This window comes from Drosophila elegans, unplaced genomic scaffold (assembly GCF_018152505.1).
Source record: "Drosophila elegans isolate 14027-0461.03 unplaced genomic scaffold, ASM1815250v1 contig_476, whole genome shotgun sequence".
In the NCBI taxonomy this organism is placed as follows: Eukaryota; Metazoa; Arthropoda; class Insecta; order Diptera; family Drosophilidae; genus Drosophila; species Drosophila elegans.
In genome coordinates, this window is record NW_024545863.1 from 6,682,968 (window position 1) to 6,703,101 (window position 20,134).

General features: G+C 41.6%; 1 protein-coding gene across 4 annotated transcripts; it reads right to left on the reverse strand.

The window, feature by feature from the left end:
* Window positions 1-83: 83 nt before the first annotated feature.
* LOC108140698 (organic cation transporter protein) lies at window positions 84-19,092 on the reverse strand. Of its 4 annotated transcripts, none has more exons than XM_017263651.2 (8): window positions 15,567-15,773; window positions 14,702-15,053; window positions 5,431-5,855; window positions 4,794-5,040; window positions 3,755-4,022; window positions 3,243-3,534; window positions 1,842-2,168; window positions 84-1,774 (listed from the first exon to the last, which is right to left on the reverse strand). In XM_017263651.2, the coding sequence occupies exons 3-8, from the start codon at window positions 5,839-5,841 to the stop codon at window positions 1,601-1,603; spliced, it is 1,719 nt and encodes a 572-aa protein (XP_017119140.1). In that variant the 5' UTR covers window positions 5,842-5,855; window positions 14,702-15,053; window positions 15,567-15,773; the 3' UTR covers window positions 84-1,600. The 4 variants fall into 4 exon arrangements, with proteins under 4 accessions (XP_017119140.1, XP_017119141.1, XP_017119139.1 ...); XM_017263652.2 differs by having other exon boundaries at window positions 15,561-15,773; XM_017263650.2 differs by having other exon boundaries at window positions 15,557-15,773.
* Window positions 19,093-20,134: the final 1,042 nt, after the last annotated feature.

Sequence of the window (20,134 nt, forward strand, 5' to 3'; positions counted from 1 at the left end):
AGCAAGCTTTCGCTTAACTTGTTTGAGTTATGCTTCTTCCTTGGGAACCTTTCCTCCATCATTTCCAACCAGAAAACGGTCAATTTCAATTATTTATTTATTTATTTATATGATTTATTTTGACACTATAATTGCGTTTGCTTTGGTAATTTTGATTTACAACAAGTTGTTTCAAGTGTTTCGCTTAACAGTGTTGAGCAAGTGAGCTTTCTCCACCTTAACGATTAATTTAATTTTGTTTTAGATTCGGGTATTCCGTCTATTTGAAGCTTAAACAAATCTCCTACTTATGACAAATACATAACGAAGCTGATCGGATCCTAGCGGGTAAGTACAATAGGCAACAAAAATAAACTTAAAATAAGCGAAATAAAAATACGGAAAATAATACAAAATACAAATGAGCAAATAACAACTTGGTAGGTAAGTACAACAAGTAATTCAACAGGTTTGTTTCTTCTAATTTGATTGTTTTTTTTTCACAACATATACATACACAAACGCACACATATCCATATACACATAATTGTATACATTGTTAAATGCATTATATTGGAAATTTATTTTGTTCATTTCATATACATATAATCTTTGATGACTCCAAACAATAAAACTCCTTGTATGTTCTGTGTCCCTATAAACAAACACATATATATACAAATCCATAATTGACCGTTACTTACTGAGTGATCTGTTGTATATAAGTTTAGGGGTACGGATAGACTAAGGATTAATTGACTACAATTACAAGAGATTAGAATTTGTTGCTTGAATCTGAATCTGACACTTTCTTTTCTCTGGAAGATTTTTATCCTTTTTAATTGATCTCGTATTTGGAAAACATTTATTAATAGACAACAAGAAAACGACGACGACGAGATTATGCATACGTTGAGATATTGTCAAGTCATATTGACAACAATATAATTTGAGTTTTGCATTGACTTGTGTTTGTCTGTGCGAACATTGATTCGTTTTCAATTATAGTAGCATTACAGAAGTAGTTATCTTTATAGTCAGCGTTTTTAACTGGGAAATTTGAAAAATTTGTATCAGGTAAAATTTTCCTAGGGAGGTGCCAAATATTACAATACAAAAATAAAACGAAATTTAAAATTAAGCAACAGGGTAAAATAAAAGTGATTTTAAGCAATGCAGACAGAGGTATACAATTAAAAACCTCCCTATTATCTTCGATGGAAACCGAAGAACTTAAGCTACTTCGAGTGCTTCTGGTGACATTTTGGGTGTTGTGTGTGTTTTCAGTACTTAGACTATGACATAAGCTACAAGCCATTGCTGTTAGTTAATTGTTAAGATACATACTCACTACGTGCTACGCAAACAAGGTCCTGCCTGACATATGACATTCTCTAGCGAATTGGCATTGCTCTTGGACATTTCATCGAAACGATGCCATACATTTGAGGTGGCTTCAGGCGGTGGATATGTCGGGGGGCTTGGCAGGTCAGGGGTTAAGTGGGTTAAGAGAGACAGCAGCTGCGATGGCTAATCTGACTTCAAATCGGCATACTTTGGACCAGCCAAAATACTTTGTTCCTGGGGTGGCTTAGCAGGTTGGGATTGGCCACAGCGGTCATTACACCTGTTTGGCGGCACTGGCATTGACATTGGCATTGGCATTGGCATTTTCGCCTCCCTGGTTGGTGGCCTTCGTACGCACAGCGGTCTCGGGCAGGAAGAGCACCACAAAGCCGCCGAAGATGCTCCAGGCGGTCAGTAGGGTCATCAACAGGTGGCCCTCGATCTTGTTCTGGAAGAGATCGATACAGGGTTAATAAGACTCCTTAAAGAACCATCTGTTAACCATCATAACTCACCAGCAGTGACAGATAGGGAGTGAGGATCAGGGCCAGACCGGCGGCCACATTGCAGGCACCCACGCCCACATTGCGTATGGGCGTGGGATAAAGCTCCGCCGTGTACACCGGCATTATGGTGTTGCCCGCACTAATGGTGAACTTGCCCATCATCAGGAATGTGATCTTCAGCCAGAGCAAGTCCGCGTGCCCCTCGGTGATCGCCGCACAGCAGCAGGCGACGCCGGCACAGATCAAAGTGGCGCAGAAGAGCCACTTCTTGCCCACCTTGGTGATGATGTACATGGCCACGGCGATGGCGGGTATTTCGACTAGGCCAGCTAGCGCCTGTGAAAGAGGAGGAGGAGGCGATGGATCAGTGGGTGCTGAGGCGGAGCAGGGCAAGCGAACAAGATGTCAACTGTCGGCGGGGCGCATTAAATCAGAACGGCATCAAAGGTGCGCACGGCGTTGTCAAAATAAATTATGCTATAAATTAGCTGAAAAGCTCGCTGGCATGTCCATTGTCGGTTGCTGGACAGTGGTGAGCAATTGGCTCGGAAAACTTATAAAAAATCTAAGAAGTTGTTTGAGTTTAAACAACCGATGGATTTATTAGGAATTATAACTTTTGATGTTTGTTGCATATTTTTAGACATCTGTTTTTTTCTCTGGCACTCCTGCCTAAACAGGATTAAGTTATAATCAAAAGTAACTCAATTAATATCAATATGGCTTACAACTTATTGCAGGATATTATAACGAAAAATTACAAATAGTTTAATTAAAAAAAACATTTCGCCAATTTTTCGGTATGTAAATTTTTAGTTTAAGATTTTACACCACTTATTTCATCAAAGTGCTCGTGCAAAAGCAAACAAACATGGAGATCAGACAACATTAAGCACCTTAGCATTTTAAAACAATCAAAATCCTGAACAAATGCCAAACATGTTTGGCATGCTGTGTGTGATCCAAGGCCCATCAGCACTGTGCTCAACATTCTGCTGGCCAACTGCCAGATGGAGGGGCTGAGGCTGGGGATGAGATAGCTGCGGCTGGCGCTGCGGCCGCGACAGGATTTATCTACTATATTATAGATTGTAGGAGAAGTGGGGGGCCGTAACATCATAATTCGATTGCAAACACATTTTCAACACATTTTCGCACCGTCCAGCAGTCGGACGGTCGAGAAACACTTGACATCGGACAGACAATCTTCATTCATCGGCTAATGGAATTGCTGACAAATTCAATTAGGCGGCCATCAGCACCAAACGCTGCCGGGCATTGTGCACCACTTGTCACTTGCTAAATGCTTTATTGATTCTATATGCTGACAAGATTACGGATTTCGGATGAATTTATCCATGCTTAAGTGGCCCACGATGCGTATACTTAATTCTGAGAAACAAAACTCACCGAATTCAAGTAGACATTGCCGCCGAAGGAGCTCATGTTGAGAATGATGCCGTAGTAGACCAGATTCATGGTGAACCAGATGCAGAAGAAGCAGATGGAGATGCGACGCAGGTAGCTGGAGCGGAACAAGTAGGTGACGTCCTGTGAGCTGCTCTCCTGCGTCGGCGGCGTTAGCTGATAATCGGCGGGCAGCTGGCGACCATTGAACTTGGCGGCCGCCTCGATGATGCGACGTACCTCGTCGATTCGACCCTTGACCAGCAGCCAGCGTGGCGATTCCGGGACCACAAACCTGCCGAACAACAGAACCCAAGAAAATTTAAAGTAAATCAAACGACGATACAAGGTAGGAAACATGTGCGGCGGCAATTATGCCACTCTGTTTATAGTGGGAGAACACCCACGCTCTTTTTTTCCATTTATTCACAAGTCTATGATCTAAACACGCAGGGGGATTTGTTTGCTATATTTATATGCTGTTTGTTTACCTGATACATCGATCAGAGTCTTACCAGAGGAAGCACAAGAAGATCCCTGGAATTCCGATGCACAGCTGCAGGCGCTGGTAATCCTGAGTGAGATAGGCCAGACCCGAGATAATCATATAGGAAATTGGCAGTGGAAAGAGGTTGTACATCCCGGCAATAGTCCTCCACTTGCCATCCACATACTCGATGGCCAGGATAAGGCCCGAGTAGGTGACCGATACGGATACCAAACCCAGCAGTGCGCGAAGTGTCAAATAAAGCTCAAAGGAGTTGCAAATATAGAGCCAGAGACCTGTGTAGGAAATAAAAGGACCATTTGCTTACATTACTTAAATGTCATTTTGTAGAACTCATCTAGGGAATGGAATTAAATAAGTAGAGTAGTTCATGGCACTTTGTTGGACAAGTTAATCATATGTCAAATTAACACGAGCTAAATTAATTAAATAAATATTATTAAAAAGGTAAGGTAATATTTTCTAAATGATTTTAAGTGAAAAAGCAGGCTATTTGCTGCAATCAACAATTATACATAGCTAAGAAAGTTAAGGTGATAATTAGCTTATAAGTTAATGCAAAAATCATTACAACATTTTATAGAATTTCCCTAGTTTTCCTCATACGAACCAGCCTTGCAATCAAAAGCCATTCCGCACACGTGCCCGCCCTCGATTTCGGTCCCTCATTAGTAATGTCTTTTTGGAATGCAAATTTCAATTATACATTGTGAGAGATTTAATCAACAAGGACAACAAGGCCGGCAAGAGCCTGGCAGCAACAACTGCAGCTCGAGTGCCCAACCGACTACGACTACGACTACGACCACCTCCACCGCCACCTGACAGCCAGACCCCTCAGACCCTACAGAACCCACAAAGAGGCACTCGATGTGCTCGTGCTGACCCCCGACATGGCCAAGTTCACAGTCACCGGAGGAGGACATCGTCAGGGCCAACGTCGCAGTGACTTCCGCATGTTCAGGGGTAAATGTAAGTGCTATGATGGGTGGGGGTGTGTATGTGGAATGGCAAGGAATGGCCTTTGGGAGCCGAGAGCCTCTCACCGAATATGGTCTGCAGCACGGCCGATATGAAGAGCATTGTCTTGCGGCCGAACTTGTCCGATAAATATCCGGAGATAATGCCACCTGTTGCCACGCCCAGCAGGAAGAACATCTCGGCCACGTTCTTCAGGTGCTCCTTCTCGCACACCAGATCCCACTCCGATGTCCAGGTGTTCCCGACGTTGTCGTTGGTTTCGTACTCCCACTTCTCGCAGGCCACCATCTTTCTGTCCACCTCCATTGATATCTGTAAGAATAGTAATTCTGCTTTTGAAAGATTTCGTTCATTAATGAAAATAAAACAACCAGCAGTAATTGTGAAAAGGTTTACTTTAAACTCAGACACCTAACTCAAAATGATTAAAATTTCAAGCCAGATAGATTACAACAGGTACAGTCGACTCCATCAGGTGCAGTACTTATATATATATTTTATGTGCCAAAAACCGAATTCCGTGATTTTATAAAAAATTATGCTCTCATGTTTATTAAGAAATAATTACCTAAAAATTGAGCTGAGCCCATATGGCTTGTTAATTTAACTTTAAGACCATGTTTGGTCCTTTTTTTCTTAAATTAATGAAATTTGCCTAAAACTAAGGAATTTTCGATTTTTTTGAGTGTAGCCCAAACTTACCTTCCACTCCGATGGCTGCGTGGTCTCATTGCCCACCTGACTCCAGTCGATGCCCGCCCATCGCTGGCAGTTGTCGACGGAGCCGCTCACGTTGCGCCAAATGGCCACCGGCATCTGCTGGAATTGCGCCGGTCGCTGGCACCAGAAGTCCTTGTTGGCCGCCTGGTAGATGGAAGATGATATGTGGAAGGTATTCGGGACCTGGAAGAGCGACAGCAGCACCGTCATCAGCAGCTGCCACTTGCCGTAGTGGCCCATCAGGTCGCCGATCACGTCGGTCTCGTCCTCATCGTCCGCCGGAACCAGTCCGCTGACAGCCGCCGCCGCCGCCGGCGACTGGGCCGTCGCTGCCTGCTGTTTGGGCGGGATGGTGGGGCTGGTTGCGGGAGACGGCTTGCCGGAGTCGTGCATAATGCACAAAGGAACTGGAAAAAGATGTGAGAAACAACATTAGCTCTATTTTGAAAATTTAATGTGAAATATAATTTTGAAGAAATTTGCTCTGATGCGTTTAGTTAGTTGGATTCTTTTTTGACAGTCAAAATCGAAAACAGGACCGCACAACAGAAAATAGAACTAGTGTTTACAATTGTTTAAAAGAATGTATTTTGCTGTGCAAACAAACGTATGGCTATTAAACAACTAAATAAATTATTTAAGTTTCACCTACCGGATCAACGGAATCGAAAATTTATTATTAAAAGCGTAACGGTTTAAAATCTGTAACATCACAGTAGCGTTTAAAAACAAAATAACATTCGACGTAAAAGCAAACATGTATCAACGTTGTTTATAAGCATTTTGGCCCATTAAAGGTATAGAGATTGCTTCCGTTCATGGTAAAGTGAAACTTGTTTTTATTGCCTGAGCCAACTGAACCTTTAATGTGTTTACTGCGTACAAAAACATCTGAACATTTGTTGGCAAATATCCAACAAAAATCACTGTTCTATTAGTATTAATTTGAGAAGAGGACTTGTTGACCGTCTACAATATTTTTAACGCCAATTAGAACGAATTGGATGGTCTTTATAACGCTGTCGTATCATGCAGTATTCTACATCGCTTTAAAGTGGTGACGATGGATTTGATTTAACCATTTAAATGGTAACTGAATAAAATTTTTAATTTTTTTAATTGTATTTTGGAAATGCGCAATTATATTATTTTGAAATCATGTGTGTATTTCGCTAAGGTCCTTAAAATAATAAAAGATAAACATTTGAGCTAACAAATCTTTAAATTATTAAATTTAATTGATTTCGAATATATTTTAATAATGTATATTTTTAAAATTCTAAAATTGTATGTTTTTTTATTTAGTTTTTTTTTTTTTTAATAGAAAAAGCTCATTTGTAAACATTTGAATCACAAAATTTTTTTGGTTTGTTTCTAGAAAAATTTTCCCATTCGTTAACAACCAAAAATAGTTAAATGCCGAGGATGCAGATTTTTCAAATTCGAAAGAGGGGAGCATGCAAATAATTGACTTAGATGAAAGCGGAACGGATTCTGCGGGCGGGGGAATTAATTTTATTGCCCGTGTCAGGAGCACACAAAGGAGCAATTAGTTAAGTGGCCAGTGACTGGACATAAACCAACTGGGAGACTGAGTCTGAGTCGGAGTCGGAGGCGAAAGCCTCTTAGAAACAGTCCGAATGCAGTCAAGTCAAGCGGCTCTATTTCATTTATTAGGACAACCCCCCGCGTCCCGCGAAGAATGCCCGAGTCCGGTCATTGGTCAACCTGCGTTCGATGGAATTCAATCACGTTGGAGGCGATTAACTACAGCAGCCGGAGACCGGCAAAAGTTGCTGCTGAGCACCGAGAACGAACCGAACGGAGCCAGCTCTACAAAGTAAAAGAATAATAGCCAAGATTTAATGTAATTGCGTCGGGATGGGCGGAAGGTGGAGGTTGCTCCTGCCCCTGCTTCTGCTCCTGCTCCTGCCACTTTCATGTCCTTTGCTCAGTTTGCCAGTTGAACTTTCCCCTCTTCCCTCCCCCTCTCCTACTGTTCGCATCCTTTCTTCGCTTTGCCCTGTTTGCGTTTTTCTTTTGTGGCCCTGGCCAGCGAGTCTTTTGTAGCGTATTGGCTTTGTCTGGGATTTGCCCGGAATGGGTCCACACACATACTATATAAGTAGTAGAGTATAGTTGAACCCGGGGGCAAAGTAGCCAAAGGTATCAATGCCCAAAAGTAGGCAGCAGACTAGCGAACTTTCCGACTTTAGTTGGCCGGACTTAAATGCTTAATTCTTTTCAGTTGATTTACCAGTGGGGTTTTATTAAGCCAAATTAAGCGATTCCCCACACGGAAAAGGGGAATCAGAGGGAGCGTTAGTGGAAGCGAAGAGAATTTGGGGACCATTTAGTATAAATACTTTTGGAGACCAAAGCAAGTCTTAAAACTAGTTTGATTCAACTTGTCCGTTGATAGCAATTACTACTAAATTATACTGGGTACTTTATGGAAGCAATACAAATAAAAATAAACTAGGTATAATTAAATACTCAATATTTTATATAAAGTGTAGCCTTAAAAGTAAATTAAATATATTTAAATAACATAAAACAAAAAAAAATTACAGACTAAGTTAATAAATGTCAAACTTCGGATTTATGCACTAATCAACAACTACCCTTATTGTCTAAACATAAAAATGCATATAAATAAAAATTTATTTAATAAAGTTCTTAAATGTAAAGCAACTACATAATACATAACATACATAATACATTCTATAGAAAACTGTATTGCTGATTTATTTTAAACTCTATTATTCACATAACTTGTCAACAGACGCTATACACCACATGAATCAAATACTCGCACATATCAATCAACAAAGCTAACATTTATGGCACATGTCCTGGGAGCCGGAGCTGGGAGTTAAATTTGCATATGCCCAAGCGCGGGGGGCGTGTCCGAGCCCCCCGAAGAGATATACCATTTAGGAGGGGGATTAGGCACATGTGGCCACTGGGCATTGCATCGCACCGCACCGCACCACTGTGGCAGCAGCAGCATAAGCTGCGGCTGTGGCAGTGGTGGTGGCAGTAAAATTCACGCCATACGCCGCACGTGATAAGCAGTTGAGCGCACATTTTCACGCACTTGTAAACAGGAATAAGCGAAGCGTGTTCGCGAAAGCCGTGGGCTGGAGGAGCCCTCCGCCCCGACACAGTGCCACTCCCATACGCAGGAACCCTATCCCGCTGCCAGGCAGGATAATTAATTATCAATTTTATAGGCAGCCCCTGCATTTGCAGTCGGGCTTAGCTTTTGGACAGCGGAGTTACTGGGCGGTCGCTGCCGCAGATGCAACTGCTGCTCTGGTGTCCACCGAAGGTCGTCGCCATGTCGTGTGGGCACAACGGCTCAATTTCAATGCTATAAACTACGTCGTCGCCGTTTACCTTCAACTAGTGGCGCACATGGCGTATGTGCAATATCATGGCACGCTGAAAATAACGCTAATTGCATTCTGCAGCTGTTGGCGCCCTGGTCACACCCCAGCTGCCCATTCCTGGCCCCCTTCCTGCTCTCGGTTCCCCTTCGCCAATAATTGCTGGTCTGAAAAATCGACAGGTTCCTAGTTTCGAGATTAAATTATTTTAATAAATTAATTGGAAGCTGTCGAAGATGAAATACTTTTACACGTGAACTGACATTCAAAATGAATAAATTAATTGGTTCGTAAATCGCAGATTTATCTAGGTAATTGGGAATTACTCTAACTACTTAGACACACAACAAGAGACATTTCGAAGTAAGCATTAAGTGGTTTTATAGTGATAAACAATTCACTTTCAAAGTGTGGTCTTTAATTTTAATTGAATTTAATTGTTTTTATTTACATTAAGTTATTCCAGCAAAAGGTGAATGTGTTCTACTCAATCAATTGCCTTTCTATCTATCTGACAGCTATCCATAAGAAGCAGTGCTAGTCACTGACGCAATACCTACTCAGTCTAGTTAGCGCTTTTTCATGTTTTGTATGCATATCAGGGGCTCATTGTACTACCAAAGATAGTACTATAAAGACAGTTTCACACACTGTTCAAATCCAACTGCAATGGCCCATGTCCAATTGGTAATTACGTTTACATTGCAGCCATAAATAACGAATTATAGTGCCAGGCACGTTCATAATAATGCATGCTCCTATCCGCGGCCCTAAATGTCCATATATCGGCGGGTTCCCAGGGAGATTCACCAGCTCTGGAGGCGGATGCCTTTGGGTGCGATCTCTTGACACGCTCCACCAGCGCCAGGGCGCCCCAATTGAACACGATCCACACAAGCTCCTCTAATAATGAATTGTTTCAATTGAAAAGTCAATGCCAGAGCTCCCTCTCCCACTGGCCATTAATAATTTGCTTAGCTTCCATTCGTGGTTAATTAAAAATAGCGACGAATAAACGGCGCTAAAGACAATTGACAATGGGTGAAAGAGAGTGCGAGGCTTTCTTGTTACTCATATTTGCATAAATATGCGAGAAATTGCTCCCGCTGGTCGTAAAATATTTATGAATATTAAATTTAATTAACCCAAAGTTTGTACGAGCGGAGTTTCCCTCACTTAAGTAATTTTGTTATTCACACACATTTTTCAAACTTTAGCTAATTACAAGAATTTTACACCATTTTTAAATTTTAAATTTAAATTCTAGTTAAACAAAAGAATTATTTCGACAGAATATATAAACAATTAAATTATATTTAAGCTTAATTAATGGTTTGAGAAAAATTTAAATTTGTTTGATATAAAATTACTTATTATACCTATACGCTTAATGTTAAATAATAATTTGGCGAGCTTCAATCATTTTGTGTTTCTCGTACCTCTATATTTTAAATTTAATCCAAGTCCATGTTTTCACATGACTAACTTTAATGCCAGAAGAAGAAACCATGTTTTTTATTGCCTCTAATTCATTTAATAGATTACTAAAAAAATAGTTCATTAATGAGCTGATAATAAGAAGCACCTATCAAATAATTTCTTTTGAAAATTGTTTATTTAATCACAGCCATAAATAATGGGATTAAAAAAGCCATCTCTTAGCATTTACCTAACTATTCTACATTACTGCTTCGTAATACTTCAGCTAAATTCTCTGGCAGTTTAAGCAGCACAATGATAAATCGAGGGGGGTTTCCCCAGACAATTACGACCGGCCGAGTGAAAATATACAGAAATGGGAAGGAAGGAATCTCGCAAGCGTCATAATCACAAAAGCCGAAATGTGCTAAATATTTTTAATACAAAGGCAAGCGTTTAGCTCTGGGGAGCCAAGAGATGCGCTGGTCGGGTTTGGATGGCAGTGCCAGAGGCAGAGGCAGACAAATTGCCGCTGTAATTAGCCGTCATGCATATAAAAGTGCATTCACTTTCATGCCATGATAGAAAAGAAAAAAAAATAGTGCGGAGGGGCGTGATGCGGTTGGGTGGGCAGATTATAATGATGACGCCTGCATCTGCATTTGTGCAAGTATGGCTCGGTGACGTTGCCAACTAATTTGCACATTTATAGGATTTGATTTGTTTATTATGCATTCGCCTCTGGGGAGGTGGGAAAAGCAAGGGGAGGACGCGGCGGCATGGCACACAGAGTGCTGCCAAGTGGGTAATAGTAATCTTCAGACACTTGCACGCAGCAACGAGCTGCGCTTCCGCTGCGCCGACAAGTGCCCTCAGTGCGGATGAGCGATGGCGATGGCGATGGCTGGGAGCCGCGGGGGTGGGAACAACTTGTGAGCCGCCGGATGTCGGCTCGTCATCGTATAGCATTGGCCAGCCACACTTCATCACTCGTCAGACTAATTGCAGCTGTATGACAGCCGCTTTCGGATAAGTAACAGCACCATTATACCACGGGGCGTATGCGCAACGTCTGGCGAATTGCATTTAATGCGGCGACCCGCGGCGATTGTAAATAATGGCAATTCAAATTCGATTTTCGCCCGCGCATCGCACCATCCTCATGGTAAACAATTCAACATTAACTTACTATATCGACGATTTGCGCACGAACGTGCCTGAACTGACCATCCATGGCGAGATCTTTCGGTGGGTGAAATTTACGATTTCACGCCTTGCCATTAACACAATTGATTTTGGCACTGGGTAAACAAATTCAAAAACGAACTCATAAACAACACGAATTCGATCCGGCCGCTTGATTCAGAAAACTAATGCGACTAATTGCGAAGTAAATCAGCCAATAAACGACCTAAATTTTTTCTATGTTTCGCACAAGCCTTGTATTTTATGACTGTTTTCCTGAGAACAACAAAGCCAACTAAAATATACAAAACGAATACCAATAGACTAGTATCGCGTACAAAGAAAACTTTGAAAGTCATTAAAATGCAGATTTTAGGCATCATTAGCTATGATAGAAGCAAATCCATGTAATTTTTCACACTCAAACCTTAAACATTTATTCTACTCTCTACTCTATGAATAAACTATTTACAACTGTAAACAATTTAAAATGCTAAAAATAAAGTTAAGTTATAAACATTCCACACCTAAAATATTTTTCTAAATAGACTCTCAAGCTGATGAGCAATAAAAATACCATAAATTCCCGGCAAATGAAGACAAGACAACAAAAACGAGCAGTTGTCAGCGATTTTCATATCGATACGAGAACACATTTGCAACTTTATAAGCCCGACAAAAGCCACAAAACCCCTCGAACACATTTGATTGCCACAAAATGGCGGCAGCTTGACATTTTTTGTGATCGGATTGGTAAAACGGCACATTTTGACAAATTTTCAAATGCCAAAATCATTACAATGAAGTGGGCTTCCCTCCACACGCACACACAAGGATCAAATCAATTCGAATCAATTGAAAGGCAGCCACAAAGTATTATAAAGTTTTTATGAGGTGGGCGTGCTGCGTCCCCTCGTTTCCACATGTGTGTTTGTTTGCTGATGTATTATGCAAATTTTAGCTACCTTTGGGTGGCTCCCGCCCTATCATCCCCCCTGAATTTCATCTCGAAATCGTTCATCTGTGGATATCTTTTATTTAGCAAGAATGACGAATCCAGCAGAAGGGAAGAGGGTCCGGGGGAAGGTAAAAAGAAACATTGCAATACGGCAATTCCGTTTCGTTCTCGTTCACATTTAAAGGGTCCTTACTGGCTTCCTTCCGCTTGCCGCCTACCTCGCAGCTGCTGCTGCTGGAATGTGCTGCCCGGTTAGTTCAGTTCAGTTCGGTTCAGTTGAGTCTGGCCATAGCTGCATTTTGCTGTAAGCAAAGTCAGAGATGCACAGGATACAGCCGGACTCGCAGCCGGAATTGGTCCAGTGTTGTAGCGAAACAAAAGAATATAGGTCATCAGCCATGGGCAAAAATGCGCTAACAAAAGGTATATAGGTACTCCATTTAAATTTCAGATGCTCTCTATCAAGTGTGTTAACTTTAAACTACACCAATTGTAAATAAATTATAAACTAAATAAATAAATGTAAGTATTTGCATATTTTAAATGCTTGCTTCTAAGAAACAATAAAGTGTCTTAATATTAGCACGCTGTCAATCAAACACTTCTTTTGCAGAGGGTATTCCCAATTTCGTTAGCCAGACCATTTAGAGAATCATATTTGGTTTCTATTTAGCTTCACTCTTAATGTAAATCCGTATGGATGTTTAAGTGAATGCTGCTGCTGATCCATTGTTGTCAACATGAATTCACAAATCTATTTCCATTTCGACTTGTCGGTTGTCGGCTCTGATGATGGGTCCTTTCCCCGCGGCTCGCAACCCGCAACCCGCGGCTCGCAACCCGCAACCCGCGGCTCGTGTCTTGTTAATCGAATAGCAAATCGTTTGGCAATTTCAAATTTAGCCAGCTAAGCAGCAGGGAGAGCCCTCTGCCCCCACCATCAACACCACCCATCTATTGTGAGGAAGCGCGCCTTTTTGATTAGAATTTCCATTTCAAAGTGCGCACTGATTTGCTACTTTTATGCGCTTCCAATCAGTGGCAAGTCGAGAGTCAAAGCATCCGCCATTAGCATAACCTTACGGCAAAGAGTGGGTGGGGCAGGCGCCAGGTGATTGCCAGTAATGTTTGTTTGTTCCCCCTCCCCTTTGACCTCCGCCTGCGAGTCCCTCGCATGCATTGTCAGGATTCCCATGCCCATTCCGATATGCTTATGAGCTACTCAATATGCTCAATGCTTCTTTATGAGGCTTGGCGCTCAGCCATGTGGAGTTTTCAATTTCATTTTCATTGGGGGCCTGCTCGTGTCTCTGGCTACTTAGATTTTCGCCTTGAGTAACCTTTAATCCTCAGAGAAATGGTAAAGTCTTTTGAGGTGGAATTTTATCTGAACATGAATCCATCGACGTCTAAGTAAACTGTGTTTATTCAGTTTATTCTAAGGAACTTTTATTTTCAAGATGCTAGTGAAAAAAACTGCCTGTTCATAAATAGTTTAACTTTTAGATTTGAATAAAGCAACTCATTACTTTTTTTAAATGATAGTACACAATTTAGTTCCAATTCGATGAAATTTCGTAGATTCTTAAGTTTTAAATTTAAAACAAAAAGAATAATACGTTACATTTTTTTTTGATCGAAGAAAATTGTTAATAACAGAACCCTTTCAAGCACTTTTACTTTCCTTACACATCAATTTATTCTTTATTGCTCTTTAATGGAAAGTTTTCTCTTTTTGCATTAGTGCACTCTTAACCATGCATCCATTACATGTTATTAGTTCATAAAAGTATACAACATTTTTAAAATTGCTTAATATGGGCCGACTACTTTTAAAGGTCATTTCCGTTTATGTCATTTACGGTAAACATTTGCAGGAAAATCCTCGAAGCAAATTCTGATGCCTGGAGTGGGCTTGCAGATTCTACCAGAGGGCCTAAAGCTGGTTTCAACAATCTGTCAGGATAAAGTCATTGTCGTTGTCCTTGTTGTTATCCTCATTGTTGTTATCCTGCCTCTGTAGTTGTTGTTGCAAGAGCCAAACAAATAGACTCGGGCGGTGAAAAAAAAGAAAGACACGGACCCACACACAAAAAAAGAAAAAATCAAAAAAGGCGCATAAATAAATAAACAAAGGAGAGCGAAGCAAACGTCGCTGGCGGCACGTCCGCGAGCAAGAATGCCAGGACTCCACCACACACACACAGTGGCATTAATTCACACATTCCCCCACTGAATTCAGTTGAGTCCTGCCGTGTTGTCGACGTCGCCCAGCAGCCAGTGTGCGTAATGAGCTTACCTTATGGATAGACAAAACAAGTTGCTGTTGTGTTGCTGCTGGTGTTGCCGCTGGTGTTGCCGCAGGTGTTGCTGCTGTGTTGCCACTGATGTTGCTGCTGTGGCAGACTCAGGCGCAGGCAATCCTGCAGCACGCGTCCTGCTGCACAATTGGCAGTGCTGATGGCAACTTCCTAGCCCGTTTCCTGTTGCTGGAGCTTTGTTTTGATGGTGTCTGTCTATCTGGGCGCGGAAATCCGTCGCACGTTCCTCGTTTTTTTTTTACTTTTGGAATAAATTTACAGCCTGAAGCGCTCTAAACGGAAACTGACACATAAAACGCTGTCTGATTTTACGAGCATCTGCGGCTGTCTCTGCGGAATATACGATACGTTTAACGGCGTTACGCCTTCGACACGTGGTCAGGTGGGGTGCACGAACTTCCTAATTTTCGATGCATTTCGCGGATTGCTCATACGCAACGTGGTACGGTGATACGCGGGCATGGGATGGGAAGTAATTCGCGCGCGTTTTCCGCTGAAACAACAGCAATTTGCAATGTGATGTGGACAACGGCAAAAAAGAGGCAGAGAGCAGCAGCAGCACTCTAGTAAATAATAACGTCAACTAATAATAATAATAATAATAAAGTGATATTATGAAATTTCAAGCTGTTCTGTGTGGGCTGCTGCCCGCTCGCCTTATTTATGGGTTGTCCAAACATTGTCTGGCGGCCCGTCTTCAGACGGAATCATGGGTCCCAGCGTCTATATATTAGCACATCTCATCTGAACTCAGTATATATAGAGCATTATTGTTGGCACTCGCATTTGTTGCTGTTCTTTCGTTTGTTTAATTTAATACTATGCGCACTCACGCACCCACACCTCGGACACCTCGGGGATCTCGGACCTCGTACCGCACTCGTACCGCTTGTCTTTGGCTGCTCGCGGCAACAACAACACGCTTCCTGCTCTTGATTCGCACTATTTCCTAGGCGCTGAGGCTGAGAATGCGATTCGACTGGCGACGGCGAAGGCGATGGCGACGGGCGGCTGTTGTGACGTTCAAGTTCATCACACAACGACTGACCAAGAGCAACTGAGCGCTCGTCTCCACAGCGAAGAACTTTTATAACCTTCCCCCCATTGCCGCGTCCCTTTTCTCCGCCGCCCCCAGCCGACTGCGACGCTGACAGCGACGCCGGCAGTGGCTGATGCTCGGATGCTGCCAGCTTGGACCATTCTTTGCCAGCCGACGACGTCGATGTCGTGTGTGCTTGTGTTGTTGCTCCTGCCGCTGCCGCCCCCTGCTGCTCCTGATGTGCATTCTCTTCCGCCGCTCTCTTAAGCTCTCTTTGGCTCTCTCTTCGGCTCTCGTTTCGCGTGGCGCGCAAAACTGTTGCTGTTGTTATTAAACGCCGGCACGGCACTTACTGGCTTACACTGCCCCCAAAGCGGAGTCCCCCGAAATGTCGATGCTCTCGAGCAGAAAATAACTAACCGAAATTATTTATGATTTTATATGCAGTTCTTTTAACCATTTTTAAAAACAATTTAGTAGTAAACAAGTTGTGTGACAATTTTATTAAGAATATTTACTGAACTATGAAGCGCTTCCGGTATTTTTCTTCATAAATTATATTTTATTAGGCTGATGAACTGTATTTATATCGTTACATGTACATTTTATATATCTTGTAAATTTGGTTAATTTGTCATGCTACTATAAATTTCTGCGCTAATTCCAAGACCTATGTATTAAATATTTTAGCTTCCACAAAAAGTAAAGTAAGAGTGTGCGCACTTCTCCATCATAGCAAGGTTATTCTCCTCTTGCATTTCCGTCTGAGGTGTAATGATATAAATCAACTGATCAGGGGGTATTACTATAGCCGTCTCCACTGTGGGAACTGCAGTTACACTGACATTAGACCAGCGGAATGGGGTAGAGATCCGCGGCAAATCGGCGGAGCGTGCCGATAGATCGCTCGACACTCGGTGATCTCGGGTGTTTGGGCTAATGTATTTGTCGGTCGGCGGTTGCGAACAATTTGGCTGATAGATCACATCAAATATAGTTCTGACAATTTGTTGACACTTTTGTATGTATTTGGGCCTTTTGTTTTGTTTGGCGTATTTATTTTGGGTTGGTTAGTTGACGATGGTTGTTTAATGGCAAACTGGGCCGCGTTGTCCGCAGCGTAATGATTACACGATTGACAGAGAGATCTCTCCATCATTTCAGCCTCATTTTTCTCTCGGCGATGGCCGAATAGTAGCTGTCGGAATTCGGCAACTGAGTGTGCCGGTTTATGATTGATTTATTACTGTGGGGTCCGTGGGGTCTGTCGCATGTTTATTGTTATTTTGTCTTATTACGCGAAAATTTGTTATTTATTTGCTTTGAATAAAACGAATGAAGACAAAGTTGCCGAGGCAGCAACGCTCTCGTCGAAGATAACAAACAAGACTCTTTGTTCGGTGGCTAAATTGTTGCTAATTGAATGCCATAAATGGTGCTAATTGTGAAATCAAGCCTGAAGTCTAAATAACTATTAGCGAAAAAGATTAGGATATCTTCTGGCGGTTTATCTTCATTAAATATTTCCAAGGGCTATCAGACTGTGTGCTAACAGTCTATCTTTAACATAAGGTCAATGCTTTGATTAAATGTGTCATTCACTTTAGACTAACCCATTTATATTCAACGTAAATGATGTCATGACTCATGCATCCTGTTGATTTCGGAAACGCCCTAATTCTGAAGGTAAATATTTTCAAAGAAAGCCGAAATGTTCTTTAAAAAATGTGAAATAAATTTGTCATCGCCTCGGACATTTTGTCAATAGTGAATTTTGAGTGATTAAATATAGAACTCAACATAGAATTTGAATTGACAGAATTCTAATTAAAAATTGTTAAATGATGATTGATTGGCTATTAATTCAAAAATGTATAGTTTTATTTTAGATTAAATGTTTAAAACTTATTTTCTTCAATATTAATTAAGTGTGCTTGGTATGACTTCTTAATTTGTATTTATTTATTTATTCCGTTTCTATTCATAAGCATGCTTTTTAGTTTCATATCTCATTTTCAATCACAGCGGAAAAACCAATTTGCAAAAAATATCGCATGCAATTTTCAGCATTGCCTGGGATAAAAAGTTCGCCTTTATATCGTTTAAATGCTCATACAATAAACGTTTATTATTTTATTTGCAGTTGTTTTTGTTCGATTTTATTGTTTTTGTAGCTGGACAAATAATATGCAAATTGTGCAGGGTTTATTTATAATTCACCAACGACAGAAATAATTAGCTATTGAGTGGGAAAACAAATGACACCGAGCTTTTATCAATGAACCAAACGAAAAGGGGTGGGGTGTTTCGATATAGGATATAGGAAAAGCAACAAGGGAGGGGCTCGACTTTGCTTAGCTGCTTGAAACGGTTCAGTTTCAATTTTAGGCGAGAGTTACTTTTTTTTATTATTTATCCAATATTCTAATTGGATTGGCGCTACACGGTTTCCATAAATTAAGTGTTATTCAAATAATTCGCAATCACAGTCGATCGGGGGGAACAGGAATGAATATAAGAAAACAAAGTCCGCAGTGGAGTCGGCCCCTGCCTGAATCCCCTGCCCCCAAAACTCCGGCTATAATGCAACGTGCAAGTGTCACTGATTTATGGACAAGTGTGAGCGTGTGTGTGGTGTGCCAGTTAGCTTGTTTTGACCAAGTTAACTGGTTTAATGGCCCAGTGGGGAGGGCGAGGACGCAACGGTGCTGGCATACTCACTTGTTCCGCTCCTGCTCCGCTGACTCCGCTCCTGCGGCGCCAGCAACGGCAGCTCCAGTTCCAGCGCCGGGCTGTCATGGGTTAAGCTCGCACGCTTAGACATCGTACTTCTTCGACGCTCTGTTTATACTTTTAATATTGGCTTTGATTAATTTGATTTGATCGTATACTAATTATTGCGATACGCGGAATGGCAATGCCAGTGCCGATTTGATTTCGATTTCTATTTCTATTTTAGTTTTAGCAGAGGCAGAGGCAGAGGCAGAAACAGAAGCAGAAGCTCGCTTAATTTACGACTTGGCGCCTTTTTGGCGCTCTTATCACGCTCGCGGCGCTTATCAACCCGGCATTGAGTGGATTCCGCTGGTGACTGGACCGAGCAGCTAGGGCACTGGGAATCGGAACCGCACTCCGTTGCCCCACATAAATCACGTTCCAATTACCCGAAATTGGCCAGACGTGTTGGCATTCGCTGGCATTACTATCCAGTAGTGCCAGAACAACGGGTTAATGTTTTCCCGATAAAACTCGGGATGAGCCAGTCACTCGAACTTGGGTACTTTGGAGCGGGATTGCTTCTGTTCGCGACGTGTGAACTGAACGGCGGACGGTGGCTAACTGACTGAGTGGACTGGCCAGCCAGCAAAAGCCCCAGAGTCTGAAACGATTGGCGTCGCCTTCGGCTGTGGCTACCGAAATTTACGATTCAACGGCGACATGCCGCTGCAGAGGGTATGGGTATTATGGGATTTTCATTTGCTTGCAGCACACCGAATCGAAACCTGGCTGACAGCCTGGGTTATTAACACTTCATCAAAAACTAAAAAAAAAAATACTAAAATTTGTGCAAAATAATCCAGCTAGGGTATTCAACAGTGTCTAAGGCATAGTGCGATTCACATGTGTCGTATGCCAAAGACAATAACAGTTAGTTTAAGCGGTCTTCTTTTCACACAATCAGCATTTCTTTACTGGATAAATACACTAACAATTTTATGAGAAAATAATAACAGACATTTATTCAACATCACTTTCCTAATCTATACAAAATTTCAAATTTGTTTTTTTTTTCAAGAAATCTAAATAACTAAGAGTATTTAATCAAAGGAAGATCTTACTTTAATAACTTTTTTAAATAAACATAGAGTTGGCTAGACATTTGAGAGTATTCAAACTTCGACAAGGATTAAAGGTGCATACATTTTTTTTGCACGTCTTGTTTGTTTTGTTTCTGTTTTATAATTAACAACACAAAGAACAGCAGCAAGTTCGTTTATTTGGGGGTTCATTAAAATGTATTTACACGTTCATTGATCAATAGTTTTGAACTGAAAGCTCGCTTGTTTGCCCATTGAGAAGTAATGTGAAGTGCGCAGGCGACAGCTGAATGTCAACCCCGAGTGAATCTGTGAACCTCATTGAACCCGGGCATCAATATTTTCCTGTGCTTTAAGTTGGTCTGAATGATCGCGACTTGACAGGCATTTATCGCAAGATATGCAAATTTTAGAGAAGCGCGTTGAAGTCAGCCAGCTTCGAGGACAGGTTAATCTACCTAAAAACCTAGATATTTCCGAAGTATTTCTCTTTGTGTTTTGTTTTTTGTACTTTGTTTTTATTATTTAGCTTAAAATATGCCCGTAAGATTGCG